This window comes from Peromyscus leucopus, chromosome 9, assembly GCF_004664715.2.
Source record: "Peromyscus leucopus breed LL Stock chromosome 9, UCI_PerLeu_2.1, whole genome shotgun sequence".
Lineage (NCBI taxonomy): Eukaryota > Metazoa > Chordata > Mammalia > Rodentia > Cricetidae > Peromyscus > Peromyscus leucopus.
Window position 1 is genome coordinate 21,044,541 of NC_051070.1, and position 21,172 is coordinate 21,065,712.

Genomic DNA, 21,172 nt, shown 5'->3' on the forward strand with positions numbered 1-21,172 from the left:
CTGTCAATTTTTCTTAGTTATTCTTTATGAAATATAGTAAGTAATAAAATAGTGTACCTGAAAAAAAATCTATTTAACTTTTGGAATGTACAGATGATTTTTTATAGAAACTTATAAGCAGTGTTGACTGAGTCAATGAATATTTGTCACTTTGGCTTTATGCATATAGTTATTGCTTTTAAAATATTTTGATGAAATTAATGCATGTGCTGTTCTTATTTACATTTTGTAACTGTTTTGGAAATTTGCACATTCTTTTGTATGTCTCTAACATGGTAATTTATTTCTTTTATTAGTATTTTTGTTTAAGGTTATTTTCTCGTTACTAAGCATTTTTAATTCTTTGACACATTAGATTGGATTGTATGAATTGACCTACAAAACTCAATAATTTCATAAATTTTTATCGAAAGTAGAGCTTTCACTTACTGCAGTGACTCTCTAAGGGACAGTCATTATATGGGCACTTAGCAGAAGTGCCAGTTCTCAGGGCCAACCCCTGTCCTGCTGAATCTGAAACTTGGATATTAGGGCCTAGCAAAATGCTCTTTAACAAGATTTCCCGGAGATTCTGGTGATACAGAACTGATAAGCGAGCATTTTATATCAGTAAGGTTCAGAGTTTGTTCCATCATTGTTCTCTGTCTGAGTCATTGCTGGGCTAGTGGTCAGTGTTCTAGTGCTGGAGAAGATTGCTTGTTTGTCTTTCCCATACAAGAACAGTGATGATAAGATTTTAATATTCCAGTTCCCACTCTTTTACTTGTTCATTTCTGATGGACTTATACCCATGTTTGTACTTGGAGGGTTTGGTTATGTTATTCACTGTCTTTCTGATTATATTTTAAGTCTGTCTTAGTTGTTTCAAAGTTGATCAACTTCTTAGCACTTAGCTTTATTAGAGCCTACTTAATCAATTTAGCTATTAAGGTTTATTGGTGCAATTTAGCTACTGTTTATATGACACAAGCTGTTGGATAGAGCTATCACTCTCAGTGGCACCTCTGTTGGATAATAATTTATATTGATAGCCTAGCTATACTATTGTACAGATAAGGACCTTGGGGATTTAACCTCCCTGAACCTCAGTTTCCCTACCTTTAATGAAGTAACAGCTATGCCTACCTATGTTAGTGTGTATTGTTGATATGTGTGAAAAGGCCTAGCATGTGCTAAGCTATAAACGATTGTTGAATCATGGTGGTAGTAGTCCATTTTCTTTTAAGTGATACTTTCATAGCTTTGACTGTGACATAATTGCTTTTCTTACAACATTTTGATTCTAATTGTAAAACGTTGATTCTGATAAAGAAAAATCCCCAACTGCTTCTCTAGAATAAAACAGATTCCATTTTGATACATAAAAGTTTGTTTAGTTTAGTCACAAATTAGAATATAAAGATAAATTTATTACAGCCTATAATTCCAAAGTGACCACGTTGGTGTTGTTAATGTCAGGACACTCTAAAACCGTTGCTGGATTGATTTTGATACATGAAATACAGTATTAGTTCAAATTCCAATGCCACATAAAAGTCTTTTTAAAACTAAAATATATGAAGCATTTAGGAAGCATCAGTTAAAAGATCTTCATGCAAAGATATAAACAGAATTTTGTACTTCTTTTAAAATTTTATATATAATTTTGCTTAGTTATTTTAGATGACTTTTTCTCTGCAACATATATCAGTATCTGTTTTCCTCTTAATAAAGCTTTCTGATTTTTTAAAACTCTTTACTGCATATAAAATAATTGTGCCGGGCGGTGGTGGCACACGCCTTTAATCCCAGCACTCGGGAGGCAGAGGCAGGCGGATCTCTGTGAGTTCGAGGCCAGCCTGGGCTACCAAGTGAGCTCCAGGAAAGGCGCAAAGCTGCACAGAGAAACCCTGTCTCGAAAAACCAAAAAAAAAAAAAAATAAAATAAAAATAAAATAAAATAATTGTAATACAACAATTTAAGTCCTATTTGATTCAGTTACAAATTTTACTTATTTCATTGTCATCTTCTGATCAAGTTTTATATATTTCTGTTTATATACTGAATTTTGTTTTATATGTTTGCTTGTTGTTATAACATTTTTTATATTTTGATAAATGATTTTCTTACCTCTTCAGACTTCACATTATGCTAATAAGGATAATGGTCTATTTCAGATGTTTCCATATTTCTCTCAGTTGAGATATAACTTATGCATATGTCTATACATTTAAAAAGTATAGGCATATATGTATTTAGGAAAGTTGCTTCAGGTTATATATACATTTGCAACATTCTGTTTTCATTTGTAATTATTAATTTAAATAGCACAAAACAGTTTCTTACATAAAAATGCTTCATAAATTGCAATTTAATGTCTGAATGCTCTTCCACTCAGGGGATACCATCGTATTTAAATTAATTATATTTTCGTGTGGGTTATTTTTTATTTTTACTTTGATTAATGAAATACAATTATAATAGGCATCTTTGAGCTGAAATTTTTTTAGAAATTTTAGAATTTTCCTTAGGATAAATGGGAAGAACTACAGTTTCTGAGTTGAAAGAGATGGAGACAGGGACAGGGAGAGATTGTGTGTGTGTGTGTGTGTGTGTGTGTGTGTGTGTGTGTGTGTGTGTGTGTGTGAGAGAGAGAGAGAGAGAGAGAGAGAGAGAGAGAGAGAGAGAGAGAGAGAGAGGGGTATAATGTGTGTGTCTGTGGTATGTGTGTGTGGGCAGGAACATGTATCCATGTAATCATTTGTGGAGGCCCTAGCTGAATGTTGGGGTGTGTCCCTCCCTAACTCTCCACTTTAACCCTTTTTTTTTTGTGACAGGGTCTCTTCTATGAATCTAGAACTTACCTTTTTAGCTTAACTGTCTAGCCGGAGAGCTCTGGCTACCCATTTACCTCTGTCTTACTCTTCTGGATTACAGATGTCCTTGCTCACACCTTCCTTTTAATGTGGGTGTTGAGAATTTGAACCCAGGACCTCTTTCTTACATGACAAGCGTTTACCTACAGAGCTATCTCCCCAGCTCCAAGAATCATTTTTTAATTATTAATATATATCATTGATAGCTGTCTGAAATCTCGTCTTGTCTTCTTTAATGCTGCCATTTATTCTCCATTCTTTTTACCTGTCCATGAGTGGGCCACAAGTAAATATACTTTATACATATAAACAGTGGGAGCTGTTAGATATCAATTTATTTTATTGTTTCAGCCTTGTTTTAGTCACTGTCTTCCTGCTGATATAAACAAGCCAGTAAGTTATCCAGACCTTTTCCTTCCTTGGTAGATTTGAGGGTTGTTTACTTTTGAGAACCCATGCTCCCATTTGAGCTGATATCACCTCTTTTCCGTGTTTCAGCAAAAGCCTTCTCAGCTGTTCTTCATCCCATTCCTACCCATCCCAACCTAATCCTCATCTTTATCCAAACTAGGTATTCCGCACTGATGTGATCTTCTGTATTTAAAATAAAAAAAAAAAAAACCTCTTGATTGTCCCTATGTTCAATTCCCATGCTTTCCCCTTCAGGCACATATCTGTGTTTCTATTTCCAGCATCCCCCCCCTTTTTTTTCCTCCCATCACTGAGACTTTGTAGTACTCCATTTATTTTATTAGATGTGTTTATGTGGTGTTTCCGGTATCCCCTCAATACATACTTTTCCAACATTTGTTCTTCTCACTTCCCCTTTAGTATGTTTCCTTTAGTGTACCATGCCCATGACTTCTCACTTGGTGGTTTGTAGCCCGGCCCCACTAGACGGTGTGATTCCTGAAGCAAGGCTTGTGTCTTATTTACTAGTTGTTCTCTCAAATGGAGGCCAAAATGGAATATCGTTGTTGGCTGATTGAAAACAATTCAGGGATTTCTGATTGCCTGCAGAATGGAGGTTTATTCTGTCAAACATAGTGTGTTTGTTTTGAGCCAGAGTCGCACTATATAGCTCAGATTGGACTGGAAGTCTAGATCCTCCCAAGTGCTGGGATTATAGAGGAGTACCATCATGCCAGGCACACAAACTAATTTCCCATGACTGTAACCCATGTTCTACTTTGGTTCCTGGGGTTTTTTAATGGCTGAACAAATTGCTTAGCATTCTCAAGTTTTTCTAAATCATTTAACTGGAATATCCTTTCCATTTCTCTTGTTAACTCCACATCTTTAAAAACCTTTCTTAGTCAAACAAATTAAACATAGGACTTTTCATCCTTAATGACACAGACTTCTCTTATTGCACTTATTATATTATCATACAGTTGTTCTTATTTCTGTTTTCCTATATTGTCCTATGTCTTTCTAATTATATCTATGGTACCTAGTATCTACTACTTAAGCAATATCCAAAAGTTTTGTGGATAAATGAATGATCAAGTTATGTACCTGAGAAAACTATTTCAGTACATAAGATACAATGCTGTTTTAGAGCTTTATATTTCTAGTCATGATTGCCCATGTACTGTCTGTGTTTATACACTAGAAGAATGAATTTAATGAGAAACTAATTAATGAATTAATAGCTGTATTTTTCTAGGTAAAAATATCTCCATCAGACTCCAAAGTCAGAAAAGGATAATATAACTTACTACATTATGATAAATTGTGATAGCTTCACTGTTCATTTTCATATATGCAAATTACTTAAGAGTAATGTATGCTAATTTCTTTAATAAGTTAACTCATAGTGATACATAATAAATAAATAAGATATTTTGTTCTTACTCAAATATGTACTTTGCTTCCTCTAGAAATAGAGCTCAGTTCATATAAATTTACTGTATTATAGAGAAATAATACTTAATTCTTCTGACATTACAATTGCATGTTTGTATTGTAAGTAATCACTTTTCAAAGTGTTGGTACTTCTCATCTTTTTGTTGTATCCAGGAACATAATCAAATGCTTTCCTTGTTCATTGGTCTAATGTTTACTAAAGAATACTATATATTTAAACTATTTGTAAAATTTAGTATGACTGTAGTTTCAGTTTTTCCATTAGATAAATTAATTAAAATGAAGACTAATAGAGAGTCATGAAAATTTTTCAGCGTTTATATATTTTCATAATTCTCTTTTTAAATGCTAGTGATTCAACACTCAAATTTAGAGTAAACTTAGAAGACTTTGTTGAAGTTTATAAAACTCAAGATTATTGTACTTATATTCTTAAAGTATAATCCAGATTTCTTTTTCTTTTCAAGCTAAATGTTCACAAGGAAAAATGATCTTTTAAAATTTTTATTAAATTTATTTTGACTGTAGATATTTTCTCTAAGAACTAAATAAGTGGAAGTAATAAATATGTATGATTATGTTTTGTATAATGGTGCTTCAGAAATAAATGAATTAATGAATGTTAATTAATGTCCCTACAATGTTAAGTGAAGTTGGTAGTCCTTTCTATTGTCAATATGAGACTCAACCTAGGTTATCCTTGTTTCTACATATATATTTAAACACAAACACACACCCATATATATGTACTCACTCAGAAATTTCTGGGTCTTGTTTCTGAACATGTAGTTTTATAATGTTTTCACAGCATGTACAAATGTCAATAACAATTTTACCTTGGTTTTATAGTAAATTTGATAAAAGATATGGAAATATCTGGAATACCTTGTTATTGATTAACTTAAAAATTAGTTGTATTCTGTTATTTCAAAAGGAAACAAATTTGCTTTCATTCAGTACATATTTGCTAATCTTTAATATATGGTATTAAAAATGCTTTTAAGATTAAACTTCTGGATTATCTATTTGAGACTATTAGTAAGTGTCCAGTATTTTAAAAATAAAATTTGGATTTTTACTTTATAAACTGTACTTGAGATAGTAATGTGTTAGTTAGATGGTGAATAGGTAATGGGTTGGGGGATTTGAAAAAAGTAAAGTGTCCAAAACAGTTACAAATAATTTTTCTCATGCATTTTAGCTTTATTTTTGCTCGTTATAGTGTTTTCATTTTGTGAGCTTTCCTATGCACATACAAAATGTTTCTCCTCAGGCCCCCTTGTATTTGCTGGTCCTATTTTTATGAACCACCGAGAACAGGCTCTAGCCAGACTCAGATCCCATCCAGCTCAGCTAAAGCATAAACGGGACAAGCACAAAGGTATTTGGTCTTCCTTATCACCTAGGTGGGATGCTCTCCCAACTTCTTCCACTCATTGGGATTTTGTCTCTGGGAAAATGCACAAACTGACTCTGCTGCTTTGCTTCTGTGGGTGTATAGCCTGAGGAGAAAGAACATTCTGAAAGTGGTGCTGTCTGTGTGGCTGTGGTACTTCTCTCTTTGTTGTTGTGGACTGCAACAAGGAGTATGTTTCCAGTGTATCTCTTTCATTAATATTTTCCTAGTTCGTGAACTTTAAAAAGGTAAAAAGTATCATTCCTTCTCTTTTTAATCCTTAATCCTTTGCTTTTTGATGATCACAGTGTAACATTTTAGTCCTTTTTAATGTTGTTAATATGGCTTAGCATTAAAAATTATTAAATACATTATGTAAAATATAGTAACACTGCAAATACATTTTCTGTTATTTTAATGTTAACAAAATAAAGGAACATAGAAATACGTGCTGTTTGATGGCCATATAGAAATAGATATAAATAGAGAATAAAATATATAGATGTTGTAGCTTTCAAGAGAGTTCAGAGTTCTAACCAAAGAGAGAGATGAGGGGTCTCCTTCTGCATTGTTTATTTATTAAGCAGAGTTCTGGGCTGAGAGGAATAATCCCAAGCTGTGCTTATGCTTGTTTTCAACAACCAATTGTAGTTTGGCTAATTTCAGGAAATAATTTAGTGAAGAAAAACTTTAATATATAATAATATAAATATATAATAATTTATATATAAATTATATCTTGAATTCTAGCATCGGAAACAGACACTCTTCATTGCCTAGTCAAACTTAATATCTGATGTTTTCTAAAATACCTAATGTTGGGCTGAAAACAGTTGGAAGTTTTAAAAGTACATTCTGTAATATAATAACTATATATCCTCCTTTTTTGTTTTGGCCCAAGAGACTTTAACCCATCTTTGAAAAATTACGTTCCTACATTGCTGGTAGTGCCAGCTTTATTACTTGCCCTTCTTAGATTGTCAGTTTGCCACTCAAAGCAAAAACAAAACAAAGCAGCCAAACAAGGAGTTCCAACATAGTATATGTATTGTAGAATATATAAGTGTTTTAAATGTAATATTATTTGTTATAATAGGATTTGTGTTTGCTTTATTTATCTGATAATCAAACAATTCATGTATATGTAAATCTGTAGAACAGTTTTTAGCACAAATTATGTAAATTATATTTGTTATTCACCAAAATCTGTGGTATCATACTCCGCTTTTAGTACAGATTTTCTTAATCTCTTTTTTCCACAGATGTATGACTTGGATTCTTCTAACATTTTACCTAAAGTAGAACAGTACATTCTTATTTCATGATACAGATAAAAATCTTAGTAGCATAGATAAACCACACCATTTAAAAATTGTTTTGAGTATAGTATTAAATGAAAACTGTTACAGATTTAAATAGTATGTCTCCTAATGCTATAGACTTACTTAGTAGCTATAGAAACTCTTAATCAATCAAAAGTTAGTCTTAAATCACTCTGTGCCATTGGAATATGCTTTGTAATGCTGTAACAATCACCTTGAGAAGGATGTGGTATTACAGTGTAGAACCAGGTTTTTTCATTTACATATTCTTCCTGGTTTTGTAGAGTGAGTCAGTTTCATCTCTTTGTTCCCAAGTGAATGTTGTGTTATCTTATGAGATGGTGTTTTGTTTCTATAAATATTAATTTACCACTCACTAATTTTTGTTCACTCACTTTGTTAATTGGCTGGCTGTTTATTCATTGTCCCATCTTTTAATTCTCTCGTATTGACTGCTCTTACATTTCACTGTATTTTAATATTTTCCCTTTATATACTTTTTCTTTTGACTACTTTGGCCCTTAGTTTATCCACTTACAAGTTCACTGTGCTAGTTGTAATCTTCTCACCTAAGTATAATTATGAATTATATTGCTAGTACAGGTATAGGATGATAACAGTTGGTTTTCTGCCCTGTGGCTTTTTTAAGGGCTAAAACCTAGATTTATTAGCAGCAGTGTTTCCTAAGATGGAAAGGTGAGAGCTTCTGGCCAACTGCATGGAGTTCAGAGATACAGCATGGCAGGCTTTGATTATAAAACTCGATTGTGTAAGACTGAACTACCAAGTAGAATTCTGTACAACATATGTAGGTGGTTTGAAAATGTGATCTAAACTAGATTTTGAAAATGATTCCTGTATTAACATTATCTCCAGCTACTTCTCAAAGTCAGGGAAGTTTTTTGATATGTTATACCTAGTTAGGAACATCTGAAGTATTCTAGAAATAGTCTTGGAATCTGTTTTAGAATGACTGGTGTGACATTTTGAAGGTATGCTGCTAAGCACTTGGGAATATTTTCTCCTCTTTCTGTTTGGGATTGCTGTAGAATATATTGGAAATATTATGAACTTTGATTATGGTTCAGGTTTCATCCTAAATCTGTTGTTTACTCAGACTACACTGCTGTTTACAATTTTGTTAATCTCTTTAGCTATAATGTGTTTATTTTAAAAGCACAAATAATAGCAACCCATATTGCTATAAAGATATTAGGAAATGTGACGTGTATGTATTGTCCTTGCACATGAACAGCCACCATGAATGCTGGCTCTAACTCTTTTGGCTGCACTCCTTGCTTCTGTTTTAGAAGTCTCTTGAAGGTACAAAATTTGCAGTTAAGTATGTAGGTAGTTTATTTTTACCAAAGATTTAAGATGTCAGTGATTCAATGATGAAAAAATCCCACATGAGCCTTATTTATATTCAAATTCTAAATTAGTTCTTTCATTTGTGATGTTGGACTGATTGTGTAACCTCTTGAGGTTTAGTAAATGGTAAAAGAATACCTATGTCATTGGACTGTTATGTTGATTAAAGCAAGTAATAATAAACAATGGTAAATATTGATTGAATACTTTCTATAAATTACTTTGCTTAATCCTCAATTGCGAGGTGTGCACCATTGTTACTGCTTTATAAGTGGGAAAGTTAATGCAGAAGTCCAATGTCTAGTTGTTACACCACTAGCTAGGATTCTAATGCAACCACTTATCCACTGTGGCATTGAGGGCTTTAAAATGTTTAACACATATCTAGCACTTAGGATATTGCAGGTGCTACTGCTCTTTGTGTTTTATTTAATGATTTTGATCAAAGCACTAACTTTGTTCTGTGATCACTTTTGGGTTGTATGACTAACGTTAGCTCAGAAATGCATGGCTTTAAGTAAAAATTTATAGTCCTTTAGATGGTATATATTCCTTCAGATGTTGTTCACAGAAGATAAATATAATATTTTATATATATATATATCTGCCAAGATTTCATAGTTTTAATATCATATGATAGATACATGTAAGTATTGATTAGAAAAAGGTAGTTACGCTCATGCTAAGAGAACAGTTATAAGGCTATTCAGGCTTACATTTTTTTGTAACACAAAATGAAATTCTTCAGCTGCTTACTAATCCTTTTCTGAGTAATGAACTTGAACATATTTGACCTTACTAAATTTCACATGCTGATTCTTAGTTTGGACAACATTTTGGCTGTTTATATGCACTTCTTTTCCAAACTTAAAAAAATCTAAATTATTATAATTATATCATATTTTTACATCAAGACTCGGGTGTGTGTGTGTGTGTGTGTGAATGTGTGTTTAAAAAGTCTGCCACTGACTAAGACTCATTTATTTTTTGATAATACTTTTGCAATCTATAGTATTAATGTTTGGTTTTATATATAGGATGTTTATGTGAACTTTTGACAAAATGTTTCTAAGTAGAATTTTGATACCTCAATAAAATCTTTAATTCTCTTATTCATATTAATTAAATTATAGGGCCTTTAAAATTTCTCTTCTCTGATGCTATATGTCTTTTGTGGGATTTGTATTTATGCTAGCTTCCAATTCATGGGAGGAGAAAAATGTTACAGTCAAGGTAAAAGTTTCTAAGTGGACAAATACATTCATATGAAGTGGAATAACATTTAAAATGTTTCATAAGTCTGATAAAATCATGTGAATATAACCACTATGTTTTTAAATCACACTTGCTTTTAATAATTGTATATTTTTACCAGTTATGAGAAAATTATAGAGCTTCTTCCCATCTAATGTTTGATTAAATAAACATTGGGAAACACACTTTTTTTTGAGGACATGGATGTATTCCACCCTCTTAGATGAGAGATAACGCTTTAAATGAGGAGTACATTTTATCTGGTCTAAAACTGTTAGAGCTTTTTAATTTATTTTTTCTTTGGTTTGATAGACAAACCCACATTAGAAAACTTAGCAAAAGAGGTATTATTTTTTATGCTGTTAGAGTAAAACCTCTCACTAATTCAGGTATAGTATTTGTGATATTTTTGAATAAAAAATTCAAAGTAATTTCTTCCTCTGAATTTTCAGGGTCATACTTTTAAGGGGAAACCTGTCTAAAATCACTAGCTTTTCAAACCAAGGGCTCAAGAAATGAAGGATTCCTTCAACGTGCCTTCAACCTCTGGGTCCAGCAGTTAATTCTTGTATGTTAAAGGACTTTTGTGTTTATGGTACATTTTAATGTAATGTTGGCCTATTTTGAAATCTAATGTAGGAGAACATATTTTCTTCATTGTAGCATTTAATCTGTAATCTATATTGCTTGAAGATAACAAAACAGAACTTTTCTTTAAATATTCTGTAATTAATACTTCTTCAGTAAGTCACATGGGACTACCCATTTTATGCTGTTCTGAATTAGTGAGGTTTTACTGCCCTAGCGTTGGAAAGTGTTCAGAGTTTTTAAGATGAAGGCCATTTTCTTACAGAAAAGAAGGTCATACTTTAGATCGAGTTGTTAACTAAATTTTAATGAAAGTAAATCAGAGTGAATGAAATGAAAATTAAATGATTTAATGTTCTAGTATTTAGTATTTTTAAATGGGTAGTAAAATGCAGAATTTAAAATGTGTGCCTTTAGATTTACATATGTGTCTGCATGTTATATACACTTGTTTAGTGTTTCTATGCTACAATGGAGTGGTTTAGCCCAGTTGACCTGTTGAAATTCCTTCCAGATATTCATTCATACTGTGTGAAAGGAATTTGAATATTGATAATATAAAGGTCATATTTGTTTCAGAAAGTAAGCTGGTCTGTCATATTCACACATTACCAAATTTAGAATTTAATATTCTGGAGTGTGGATGCTATGGTTAGGATATCATACATTTCTGAATTAAATATAGAAAGCAGTGTTTGAAAGCCTAAAGCAATTTGAGAGGAGAAAATTATAAAAAGAATAAAGATAGAAAAAAGGGACAAAGGCAGAAAGACGGTTTGGTAAGCTATGCAAGTGAGGCCAGAAAGAAGGCCACAAACTAGAGTACTTAGAGGGATATAAGAGAGGGGAATGAATGGGAATAGGCAGTCAAACCACAGTGTCTTGAATAACGATCGTTGGTCTTTATACATTTGTGTTTTGAGTTTAGTGTAGAGGTCTGCCACCTTGGTGGGCAGAAAGGCAAAACCTTTCTGAGAGCTGGTTAAGAAATCTGTCAATTGTGAGTCTACTAGTATTTTTATAAATAGCAAGTACTAACAGTATCACTAAGTAAAATTATTGTTAAATGACTTTGCATGTAGTTTTTTTATGCAAACTAAATTTTCCAATATCAAATTTAAATTTCACATTAAAATTTTATTTCTATTACTTAATTGTGCATTTTCATTACACAGCTAATTAGCTTACTAGGTTTTATCCATAACCAGATCCTATTTTTTTTTGTTTAGTAGTATTTATAACAGAAGTGTGTGTGTGTATATATATATATACACACACACACACACATACACACACACACACTCGTATATATACTTCTGTTCAGACTAGCTTCTTTGCAGGTAGCTTCTTGATCTGTCACTTCTAACAACAACAGAGTCTTCTTCTTATTCCTTTTAACATTTTTCTCTTTTTCTTCCATAGTAAATTGATTTAAAAATTTATTATGAATATGAATAATGATGTAACATGAATTATAACATTTTCAGATGGAAGTGGAGATAGAGGGGAAAAGGATGCAAGCAAAATCACAACCTATCCTCCAGGCTCTGTGAGATTTGACTGTGAGCTCCGAGCAGTACAAGTCAGCTGTGGATTTCACCATTCAGGTAGCAGCTGGAACTTTGGGGTATAACTTCATTTTTACAATTGTGTATAACTTGCTTATAATTGATAAACAGTACCTGTTGCCTGCATGTCAAGGCACAGTATCTCTCAAGTTGATGAGGTTTTATATTGCAGAATCTCTTAAAAAAACTATAGCATGATGGAAGAGTACTGTACTTGTCCAAGAGAACTAACTTCGAGTTTGTCTGCTGATGAATTTTCTAATTCAGTTCAAGATACTACTGGAGATGAAATAATTCCTGAATGCCTTTCAATTCTAAAATCTCTTGGCTCTCATAATATTACCTCATGTTTTGTTAATGTTGAATTAGAAATACATATCATTGAAATAATAAAATGAATAAAATAGGATTCTTAGTAAATTATTGGCATTCCATTTAAATAGCTTAGGTTATACTATTAAACCTTTATAAGAATTAAAAATGAAGTCAGTGTTCTCTTACTTGATAAGACATTGGCAAACCTTAGATTCTATTTTTTGTTGCTATATATAATTATGTAGAGTCCTACCCTACTTTCTTGCCTCTAAATGTTCTAGATATTAGAGAACAGAATCATATATATGCTTACCCATTATTAAGATAAACCAACATGCATCACTAAATGTAATGTTATGTAAAGGGATTTGTAAGAGTTTTAAAGTGTGTATTATGAGAAAAGCATGCATTTTATGATCTATAAAATGTTCTGCAGGACAAAAATTTATTAATTTTTTATTAAATGTAGAAATATTCAAGCCACTCTTACCAAAATTTTATATTGATTATTTTTTTGGTACAAGATTTTACTGTGTACTCTTAGCTGGTCTAGAATTTACTATATAGATGAGACTGGACTCAGGCTCACAGGGATCCATTTGCTTTGGCCTCCCAAGAACTGGGATTCAAGGTGTGCACTGCCACACTTTTCTTACCTATTTTTAAATTAAAATTTTTATTTTTTGAGAATTTTACAAAATGTATTTTGATCATAATCACTTTCCCCACTCCCCAACTCTTCCCAGATCTATCCTTACCTTCCTACTCATCCAGTCTCCCCCCCCCCTCTTTTAACCCATTAAGTCCAATTTGTATTGCCCCAAAACACTTGGGTACAGAACTTGCCCTGAAATGTAGTTGTGACCTACCAGGATTTACATCCTTAAACAAAATGCCTCTCCCTATCCCATTAGCTATCAAATGCTAATAGCTCATCTATGAGACTTCTTGCCCACCTCCCCCACTCCATGTTGAGATTTTGTCTGTCTTTGCCTTGTATGGATTTTGGTTGTACTGTCACAATCACAATCCATATATACACCTGCCCTTTTGTATCTAGAAAATACTATTTCCTTGTAGTCATCCATCATCTCTGACTTTTTTGTTTTTTGTTTATGTTTGTTTTTACAATCTTTCTACCCCTTGTTCCATGAAGGTTCCTGAACCTTGTGGGGAGGGGTACTATATTGATGTCCCATTTAGGGCTGAGTACTCTGAAGTCTTTTATTCTCTGCAGGTTGGCCAGTTGTGGGTCGTTTTGCTAACTGCCATCTACTACAAAAAGAAGCTTCTCTGATGGGAGTTGAGAGATACCCTACTATATGAGTCTAACCATAAATTATTAGAATTTATTTTTATTAAACAAATAATGTCCATTTAGCACAAGAATAATTGTATGATCTCTCCTGTGGTCTGTGATCTGTCTAGCCACAGGTTAGCCCTGTTAGGGGTGTCAGACGTGGTTTCTATTTCATGGACTGGGTCTTAAATACAATCAAAGTGGCTGGTTACTTCAAAAATATTCATGCCATTATTGTACCAGTAGGTTTCTCTTGTCAAGATAGTCATTATTGTAGCTCACATGGTTCTAAACTGGGTAACAATGATAATTACCTTTTCTTTGGTAGCATGCATATGAAAGCTAACCAGTTGAGATGAAGCTTCAAGAACAATTCTTTCTTGATTTTTCCATTTTTTATGGTTCAAGTATATAATATGTACAAATCACAGTGGGATTTTTCCATCAATTTTTAGAGATGAACTAAGAGAATTTTCAATGTTTATAGAGGATCTATTGTATCACAATGGACAACAACTCAAAAAGAGATAACCCTTTCCTGGGACTGGGTTGTTTGGTCTATTATTATTATTATTATTATTATTATTATTATTATTATTGCATGTGTTGTCTATTTGTGATGTTGTCTCTGTACTGTAGGGTAACTTGATTTAAACTCTTTGTATATGTGTATTTTTAGGAAGCTTCTGCTTTAGTAGGTTTCCTATGGCTTTTGCAAAGCTTGTCATGTCTTTCAAACCTTTGCTCTACACTGCCCTCGCATCACTCATCCATTGAATCCTTTTTATTATCTATTTTAATGACTACAGATTTAACAGTGAAAATTATACTAGTTTCAATGTTTCTATATTAAAAATATAACATGCTTATAATAAAACTATAAAATTGTTGGTTTCAGTGGTTTTGATGGAAAATGGTGACGTCTATACATTTGGATATGGGCAGCATGGCCAGCTGGGACATGGGGATGTCAATTCGAGGTATTGGTCAACTTTATTTTCATATAGTGTATTCTTTCTTCCCATGTCCCTTCTTAACCCCTTTCCACCTTTTTGTTTGTGTGCACGCTCACGAGTGTGTGTGTGTGTGTGCGTATACACACCAAAATAATGCACTACTGCTTTTGCAACACAGCCAAGAATTACTGGTGGTTCTTGATTGTGTGGTTGAATGATTATGTGAGGTAGTTTATTTTGTAGTTTAATAAGAATAGTTGATAGGCATTTTGTACCTTTTATGTATAAGAATGACTTAAGACTACTACAAAATTCATATTCTTTACAGTTACTCTTTTCACAAGTTCCGCATTGGCAGTAGGAAAGGTAGTGAACACATCAAGTTATCCAGAGATAACATTTGAGGCTGTAAATCAGCTCTATATCCGTGCAGTAGGTTATCTTGAAGAAAATCCAAGTTGTTTGTCTACAAGAGAGCAGACTTATTTATCAAATTTGGTCAGACTTAACTCAGTTGTTGAGTTTGTGTAAGAATCTAATTTCCATTCTGGCTCATTTCTCCCTCTTATAGTCAGTATGTGAAGTTAAGTCATTGCCAAAATCAAAGGGACATCTGTGATTTCTTATTTATATCCCTTGAAAGAAAGAAATTATCTTTTTTTTCTAGACATTAAATAACCCCCACAGTTTTCATTGTGTTAACTCACCACACTGCTGTGCCATACATGAAATGGGGGCCAATGGTTCTGTAAGGTGTATTGAGAATAAGTCAACACTTTTTTCTGTTTCTCACTGAAGACTTATGGCATAGAAAGACTTATGATCACAGTTACAATGGTTGTTGATATTTAACTGGTAATCACATTGAAGTCTTATGAAAGTAAGGGCTTTGCAGTTAGACATGACAAACCTCAGTTGTGTGAGGTGAAAGGGGCACCTTTTGAAAAGACAGACTTGACGCTTGAATGTCATTCTGCAAATATATACTTGTTAAACAACATATTATAAAAAGAAATAGTGAATGGGGAAGTGGTGGCGCATGCCTTTAATCCCTGGACTTGGGAGGCAGAGGCAGGCAGATTTCTATGAGTTCAAGGCCAGCCTAGTCTACAGAGAGAGTGAGTTCCAGGACATCTAGGATACACAAAGAAAAAGAAATAGTGATAATCATGACTATACTCAGATCCCAGCCCTCTGGTTATTTTAATTTTTGTGCAATGTGAAAAGCGAGCAGTATAAAAAAAAGATCCCTGCCATACTTTGGTAAGATGTCAAGTATGTTGAAAGAAAGATTGTTCATATCAGCTTCTAAAAAAAAAAAAAGGCTACCTAAAAATCCCATCTGTTTTTCTGATTATTCCAGTCAGCACCATTTATTAATTTGTATTGAGTTCCTGAGATAGCAAAATCAGAGTAATATGCCTAGTACTTTGGAGAGCTCAAATTTATCATCTTCAGGAAATACAATGAAATTTGATATCAAAATGAAATTGTTGTTTTTTTTTTAAACTCTAGTGAGATTTATTATTTTTAATATTTTAAAGTTTTATTTATTAATTTAATTTATATGTATGGGTGTTTAGTCTGCCATGTGTGTCTGTGTATCACATGCATGTCTGGTACTTCCAGAAGAAAAGAAAGGGAGTCAGATCCCACAGAACTGGAGTTATATCTGGTTGTGAGCCACCATGTGAGTGCTGGGGACAGAATCCAGGTCCTCTGCAAGAGCAGTCAGTGCTCTCAGCTGATGAGTCATCTCCAGCTTCATAAGATGTGTTTTCATTTCTCAAAATTGTTCCTTCCCAACATGAAAAGTTTTACTCATGCTTTCATTTTAATGTATAACTGAAAGACCCAGGACATGTTGTAGGGTGAAAACCCTGAGCTGAAATCAGGGGCTTGAAATCCCACCAGTCCTTGAGCTCTTCTCAAGCTCACAATTTGAAATTCCACCAATCCCCACCCTGGAAATCTTCGCTCTGGAAAACTCTGCCCCCAAGAAACCCTATTTAAGCCTGCCTCCCACTCAATTCTCTGCTGCTTCTCTCCTGGGCAGAGGCAGCCTCCTCTGTTTTTCCCAAGAAATCTCTTGTGTGAGGTTTGTTGAGCAGTGTGATTGTGGTATTTCTTGAATCCCAACTGCCAGGATACCTTTCCTCTCAGCTTTAACACTTACACATGTGGCTTAGGCAGAGCTAAACTGGGTGACACAGCATAGTCTGCCTCCATGATATCCCAGTGGATTACAAATTCATCCAGACCACTTCTATCTTAGTCTGTCTTCTTTTGACCTGGAGCTAGCTATGTGTGACTTACAAGAGATGGTAATTAATTTGGAAAAGAGTTCATCACTTATTTGGAGGAATAATCCCTCAAGAAACAAAGCCTCTACAGCACACATATTGATTACTACAAAAGCAAAGCATGTGTAGATGTTTGGTTTAGTGAAGGTATATGGCTGGATGTATTTTTAAATGTTTCTAGTAACCAAGTGCACATTATTAGTAGCACATATTAAAATATGTTGACTAAGGAAACTATCATAGTTATATAATGATAAGATATAGGGGAGATATTATTGATATTTCCTTTAGTGTGTCATTTTGTCAGTTTCCAAGTTGGGCTTTGACCTTTTTAGCATTTGGTAGCTGTATGATCTTAGTCAAGTTTCTTAGTCTTATGCTTCAGGTTTTTCCTTTATTATAAGTAGCATTAAGTGTTCTTCCCTCAGATATACATGTGAAAATTCAGAGACGATATAGGTCATATACTTTTCATGGAACCTATCCGGTAACAAGTGTTCAGTAAATGCTAAACATAAGTATTGATACCTTTTAATAATTTATCTGTTTTAAACAGTAGCCCATGCTAGAGTTGCCTCAATTATTTTCCACTATACTAATCCCACTCTTGATGCTTTTTGAAAATGAATGTCCAGACACTTAAAGGCTTTTATGCATTTATTCCTGAAATTGGTCTATTAAAAAATTTGTTTTGTTTTGTTCATGGTACTTTTTAGTTTCTGAATTCCAAATTAAGTTACCATTCTCTGTAAACTTAAAGCCACATCTTGGGAGCTATGTAATTCTAGTGTATTGAAAATAAGATAATGTTTCTGAATTTTATCTTTATCTTCTTATCCTTGTACCCAAATACACTATTTGATCATAGTGTCTGAAAGTATATAGACAAGGTTCACATCCTTGCCTCATAACTCCTACAAATGATGTGATTGTAATTTCTCTGAGCCTTAGTTTTCAGGTCCTGTCTAACGTTGCAGAATCTATGTAATATATGTAAAGTACATGGAGTTCACACATACACATATACAGATGGAATTTTTATTTTTTGTTCTTCCTCTGCTTTTCAAATAATTTAATAAATGAACTCATGAGTCCATATCATGGAAAAAGTTCAAAGAATTTTTCAGAGACCTGCAATTAACATGTGGAGACATCTTGAAAGTTCTTCAGATCTGACAATATACTTATTTTATTACTCAATGATAGCATTTTGTATATAAGTGCTCTATAATAATCCATTCTAGGAACTCTCCCTTTAGTTCTTGTTTGATTTGAACTGATGTGTCCATGAGGACATTAATTCACAATACATACCTGAGGTGGCAAAAGTTCATTTGCCCAAACTCACTGTTCTCAGAATTGAGAATCACTCACTCTTTCACTGTTTTTACCATCCAGATTACTGCCTTCTCTAGTTGAAAAACAAACAAGCAACAAACAAAACACCTACATTATTGATTTATCTTTTGTTTATGTTTTGTTTGCTTATTTATTTATTTTTGAGGCATTACTTTTCTGTACTCTCCTTTTATTGCCTGCCTACATGTCATAATTGTTTTTTATTCATTATAAATTTAGTGTAACTCACAGCATTTTTTAATGCTCAGTTTTATTATGATAATAAGTGACTTTAGTATAGTGTAATGGTCCTATATAGTATTTTTATCTTTACACTCATAAAGAAATGGGAATATATATATATATATATATATATATATATATATTTCTCTCTGTATTTATATATATATATATATGAAATATGTTTCTATAAAAATTCCATTTTATTTATTTATTTATTTTTTTTATTTTTTATTTTTTTTTGGTTTTTCGAGACAGGGTTTCTCTGCGTAGTTTTGCGCCTTTCCTGGAGCTCACTTGGTAGCCCAGGCTGGCCTCGAACTCACAGAGATCCACCTGCCTCTGCCTCCCGAGTGCTGGGATTAAAGGCGTGCGCCACCACCGCCCGGCAAAAATTCCATTTTAAATGTATATATTTCACTGCTTGTGTGTATACACACACACACAACTTTGAGTTTATCAATGCTTTGTTTTCTATAGCCCTCTACTCTTAGACTTTTTTCCTTTTCATTTTATTTCTTACACAATTTAGAAATCTTCTCACTCTTACCAGTATGTTGCATAAATATATCAATCTGCCTATATTTTTCACAGCTGTGTTTAAGGACCTATAAAGAATTAAGTCACCATATCCATACAAATGGACATCATTTCAGATTTCGCTTGTGTCTCTACAGTGGGCATAATTCTGCTTTTGCTTAGCTTTGTTGTTATTTGCTTTATTTTTCAAAACTGTTTAAGATATTTTGAGAACATGATGATAGATGTTCTTGTCAGAAAAAAAAATAGAAAATTTCTTTAATGTAATGCAGGTAAACCCAAAAGTTTGTTTATAAGCTAAAGTTTTTTTTCAGATGTCCTGAATCTCAGTCATGGTCTTCCTAGAAATCTTACTGTTCTATCTCAAAAATCAATTCTTTCAATCCTAATCTAGACATTTATCTGTTCCCATCACCACCAATGGAGCAAATTATCTAACTTTGAATTATTCTTTTCACTAGTTCCTTCTCTCAGCACAAGATGTGCATAAACCTCACAACAAAGATAAAATGGTAAACAGGAAATTCCTCTGCCCGCCAGCTGTGTAACCCTACTTTCAACTCTTATCCTGCCCGCTCTTTCCTTATGCTGCATGAGAGAGAGGTGTATTTTCATCATTGTTAGGCAGTTCTTTAGAATTGGTGCAGCTGTGTTTTCTATCTCCTCTGACCTCTTAAGTCTGTTTATCTATATTAATGCTTTCACACTTCCTCAGATCTTTCAGCCTAAATGGAATCAGCCTGGTCTTCAACCGCCTTTTTGTTTTTAGCTGTTAGTTATTGTTTTTTTTCTTTTATTACTGGTAGCTTGACGGGGCTGTACCTCTTCTGCAGCCGCATGTCTGCTGCAGTGCTTTGCATGCTCCTGCCTGCTTTGGGGGCTCCCTGCCTTCCTAGATTGGCATGCACATTATTGGTCCCTCTTGAATTCTCTCTCAGTAATTCTTCTCGCTCTTCTTTCCCAAGAATTCTTTCTTCTGTCCCTCCCTCTTCATACACCAAATAGCAAAACCTCTTCATTCTGCTCTGTAATAATGCACAGATCATTCTTTTTCTAAATAGAAGTAAATGTTTCCACCATCTACTCTGTTGTTTCCTTTCCCCATACTTGATCATTTCCTGAGGTTGAAGATTATAAAATCAGGTTTTACATCTAATTGCTTGATTGAATTCCCATTAAAACATCACATGCCATTGAGTTTACAAGGTTACCAGATTTCTTCTGTTAAAGGTAATGGCTGGACATCTGAAAAATTAAAATTGTGTTTCTTATATAGCTGTCAGATATATCCATCTTTTCAAACTTCATTATTCCTAGTTCATGTTTTTATCATAAGTTACTCTAACTTCTGTGTTTCTAGTTGGCAGCCTTGCTCTTTTCCAAGTCATTTTTAGTTGTATTCTAATTTAAGTGGATAAATTTTACATATTTAAAGAAAATTCAACTCTCAAACATAAAGCTTTCTTACTGTATGTGTTTTTCTTCTGTAATGATTATTTGTCCAATTACAGATGACAGTTACTAAAAATGATTAATAACATAGTTTATAAAAGTAGATGAGGATACTAGGATATCATTTTCCTAACACATCATTTATAATTGTTTACTATATGCAAGGCATAGATCCAGACACTTGATTATTTCCCGGAGTCACATGGGATAGACACACTTTGTTACTATTCTGTATTATAGAAGAAAAAACGGTTTCTTATTATTCTCTGTACTGTAGAAGCAAAAACAGAAACACAATGAATGACTTGGTCCGTGTCCTGGTCTCTTGCCATAAGTGGGGGAGGACAATCCTGGGCTGTCTAGCTCTAGATCCTGAGCTTGTAGCTACATACTGACTTCTCAGTGTGCATGTTCTCACTGTTTACTGCATTAACATCAAGATTATATCATCTTGCTAAAAATTAGAAGAGAAGATTATTAAATTGATTATCTCATCTATTCCTC

The 21,172-nt window shown here is 33.2% G+C and overlaps 1 protein-coding gene across 15 annotated transcripts in view; it reads left to right on the plus strand.

The window, feature by feature from the left end:
• The window catches only part of Mycbp2 (MYC binding protein 2), a 249,377-nt gene that overhangs the window by 86,010 nt on the left and 142,195 nt on the right, over positions 1 to 21,172 (plus strand). For 12 of the 15 annotated variants that reach the window (XM_028864803.2, XM_028864805.2, XM_028864804.2 and 9 more), the window contains exons 18-20: positions 5,999 to 6,106; positions 12,144 to 12,263; positions 14,738 to 14,819. In XM_028864803.2, coding sequence (XP_028720636.1) covers positions 5,999 to 6,106; positions 12,144 to 12,263; positions 14,738 to 14,819 — 310 coding nt within the window. Of the gene's footprint in view, positions 1 to 5,998; positions 6,107 to 10,547; positions 10,637 to 12,143; positions 12,284 to 14,737; positions 14,820 to 21,172 lie in introns of those variants that run through there. The other 3 variants (XM_028864817.2, XM_028864816.2, XM_028864810.2) reach the window with 3 other exon arrangements.